The sequence below is a fragment of the Rhododendron vialii genome, chromosome 12a (genome assembly GCF_030253575.1).
Source record: "Rhododendron vialii isolate Sample 1 chromosome 12a, ASM3025357v1".
In the NCBI taxonomy this organism is placed as follows: domain Eukaryota; kingdom Viridiplantae; phylum Streptophyta; class Magnoliopsida; order Ericales; family Ericaceae; genus Rhododendron; species Rhododendron vialii.
The window spans coordinates 30,060,681-30,064,492 of NC_080568.1; the positions used below are offsets into that span (position 1 = coordinate 30,060,681).

At 39.3% G+C, this 3,812-nt stretch overlaps 1 protein-coding gene across 1 annotated transcript; it reads left to right on the forward strand.

The window, feature by feature from the left end:
• Positions 1–914: 914 nt before the first annotated feature.
• Positions 915–3,581, forward strand: LOC131309658 (uncharacterized). The gene is made up of 2 exons (XM_058336260.1): positions 915–2,120; positions 2,231–3,581. Exons 1-2 carry the CDS (start codon positions 958–960, stop codon positions 3,579–3,581), a joined length of 2,514 nt encoding a protein of 837 aa, XP_058192243.1. The 5' UTR covers positions 915–957.
• The last annotated feature ends 231 nt before the right edge of the window (positions 3,582–3,812 follow it).

Here is a 3,812-nt window from a genome sequence, read left to right on the forward strand (position 1 = left end):
CAATTCACACCTTGAATCTCTCCAACTTGTCTCTCTAGAAATTTTGTGTTTGCTCTTTGTTCTTACTTTGTTCTTGGTATTATTCAGTTTCTTCTTGAGTTCTTCAAGAAACTCAACCCAAGGCCGCCACTAAACCACCACCCGATCAGCTTCTCGATCCAAAAAATTTAGTAGTTTAGTCAATATTTATTTTCGAGAGGAAAAAAAAGTATTTTGTTTTCTCTTTCGAAGCTAACGTAAGCTTACCGTAAGAAGTCAGTTCGTTCGATAGCCACATTCATCTTCTGTAAGCTACCGTAACCTTCTATTATATTTTATTTTTGTGTTTAAAAATGCATATTAAGTTAAAATACTAAAGATAGCTAGCAAACTTATTCTACTAAAATTACTGGTCTAAAGCATAAGTGGTTTCCACTCCAAAGGTGTCCGTCCATGTGACACTATGCTTTATGATCGTTTTTACAATTGTGGAGTAACCCGAGGCTAACACCCTCGAAAGTTTGTCAACAAGTCTGGCTTCGTACCGACTAAGGAAGGAATGGTGATTCTAATTGGATTCGTCCGACCATCCGACCTGGGACTTTCCTGGTTATTTCTATGTCAAACATAATCTACAAAAATTAGAATAATGATTTTCGGTGAAAATTTGGCATGGTTACTTAGGCTTTCCTCACAAACTGTGTATTTGTCAAATTTTTTAGGAACGCCGCAGCGAAAAATTCGGGAAGGAACAATGGATGACTACAACTTTTCAATTTCAGATAGTTGGTCATTTGAGAATGATATTCGTAGTGAGGAGAGTGTCTCCCACAATAGTCGCGATTATACACAAGAATTTACCACCGACCAGGTTAGTTTTCACTGTTATTGTTTTGCATATTCGTTATTTATGTTAAGACTGGTTAATGTTGTATTTATACATTTTTTTTTATATAGATTTTTGAAAGTAGAGAAGATATGTTAGCTTGGGCACGGAGCGTTGGTCTAAAATATGGTATTGTGGTGGTTATTTTAAATTCTGCTAAGTTAAAAGGCGGCAAATTGCCGAAGTGCATTCTTGGTTGCGAAAGAGGAGGAAAGTACGAACCGCCACGGTATTTGGTTGAAGGGCAATCCTTGCAAAGAAATACTGGGACTAGAAAATGCGATTGCCCATTTCAACTGCGAGGTATACCACAACATCCATACGGTATCAGGTGGGGTTTAGAGGTTATTAGTGGTGTCCATAACCATGAAATAGCAAAACATATTGAGGGCCACGAGTACCCGTCAAGGCTAAAACCAATAGAGAAACAATTTGTGGTCGACATGGCCAACAGTACTGCGCCTCGTGAGATTCTTAATATTTTGAAGCAAAAAGACCCGTCAAACACTACGGGAATCAAGAGCATTTATAACACCATTTTTTCAAACAAAGCAGCCAAACTGGACGGTTTAACTCCTATTCAGTATGTCATACGTCAATTACTTAAGGAACATTACCTCCATCAATTTCTTACAAATCCGGATACTAACGAAATCACAGATATTATTTGGGTTCATCCTATGAGTCTAGAGCTATCTGTCAACTTTCCGTCTGTACTGATCATTGACGCCACGTACAAGACCAATGAGTATCGAAAACCACTATTGGAGGTTGTGGGTATCACATCCACATGGCGAACTTACTCGCTTATGTTCGCTTATCTTAGTAATGAGAGAGAAGAGACATTGACATGGGCATTGGATAACTTAAAAAACTGGATGCTTCAAAAGGGGGCGTCGATGCCATTGGTGTTTGTTTCAGATCGGGATTTAGCGCTTATGAACGCCATTGAAACATGTTTCCCTACGGCACGTCACATCTTGTGTATTTGGCACATAAATCAGTGCGTCATGAAGAACTGCAGCCGTGTGCTTGGTTCGGAATGGAAGCGCTTCGTCAAGTCATGGCACTCGCTTATCAATTCATCTACACCTTCGTCTTTCGAACATAAGTGGCAAGCCATGTGCGACGATTTTCGCCAGTTTCCGTATGTCATAACTTACCTGTGGCAAACATGGTTAAGGTCGTACAAAGAGCGGTTTGTTTCAGCATGGACAGATACATGTATGCACCTCGGAAGCAATTCAAGTCAAAGGTAAAATCGCTTTTTCACTTTCCTATTAAAATTTTGTGTATTTCTCTACTATACTAAGAAATACTTTTTGATACTTTCCTATTTAAACACAGTGCATTATTCTATTACAGGGCAGAGTCTGCACATGCGAGGCTAAAGCTATATTTAGGGGATACCATGTCATCACTACAAACATCTTTTGATAAAATACATAAGATGTTGAAAAATCAGTTCGGGAAAATTAAGAAGTCGTTCGAGAAATCATTGAACATTCCACGCCACAAACAATTACGTGACGACATTTTTGATCAGGTAAGGTGTCGTATTTCATTAGAGGCAATGGAGTTCATACATGATCAGCTAGAAACCGCTTTAGAAGTATCCCCCCACATTGTTGGCTATTGCAACTGTACGATCAAAATCACACACGGATTGCCATGCATGCACGATCTTGCATATTATCGTTCCATTTCCACTCCAATTCCGCTATGGAGTATCCACGCTCATTGGACTAGGTTGTCTATGCACGCAACCGAGTTTAATGAGGAGGGAGCACGATCTGACAGGACATCTCAGGTCGTTGAGATATTAGATGGGATGGATCCACCTATGCGAGAGCATATCATAGACAGGATTATCGATATGGCAGATCCATCTCGTAGCACAATTCGACCTCCATCGTACAACACAGAACATAGAGGTCGACCTACAGGTAGAGATGAGCAAAGTACACGTCGCATACCTTCTTTCTCAGAAGCATCCACTTCAGGATCAAGGACTGCAACATCGCGAGTGAGAGGGAGAGGGAGACGTGGGAGGGGTTCGGGGGTTCGCAACACTCAATTTATAGTTCCATCCATCATTGATCCCTACATTCAACGATTACCTCAGGCTTATCAGCGTTATATTTCCCACACTGTTGACGTGCTTGGTGATGGTCATTGTGGATTCAGGGCGATAGTTGCACTAATCGGGTATAGTGAAAATGATTGGAGTCGAGTACGAGAGGAGCTTATTGAAGAGATTCAACAAAATTATTATCTATACACCGAGATTTATCCAGTAAATGATTGGGCAAAGCATCTACTAATTTTACTAAATTGGTTCGAGCCTACGGCACCAAAGGATCACTGGATGGAGGCTATGACTTTGGGAGTTGTCATCGCAACAAGGTACAACCTAGTACTGCATACATTTGATGAGGATGTTTACGGTTGTTTTACTCATTTGCCATTGAGGTCCCCTCCAGTTTCAGTCGAATACCGCCGGGAAATTGCTATTGCCCGTGTTAACAACGATCACTTCGTGCAAATTTTCTTAGAACCTAATTACCCTGTACCACCCATCCCAATATGGTGGGAGGAGCATTCATCGGATGAAGCTAAAGGATGGGCTGCCAGTTATGAAACACGTTTGCTATTGTGGTACGAAGTAATGGGTATAAGCATGCCGGGAGCAGCATTTGGAGGAGATATTGATTAAAATTTGTGTTTTTATGTATTTTCATGTTTTGACAATATGTACTCAATTATAATAAAATGAAATTTTATTTCAATTTATTATTGTTCATTACAAGTTATTTTTATTATTCATTGTTAAGACTAATTAACTAATTAAAATAATATAAATTTATTAAGCATAAAGTCAATTTTAATTGAAAATAGAATTTGAGTTAACCAAAAAAAAAATAAAGAAGGGAGGTAAAGGGGAAAA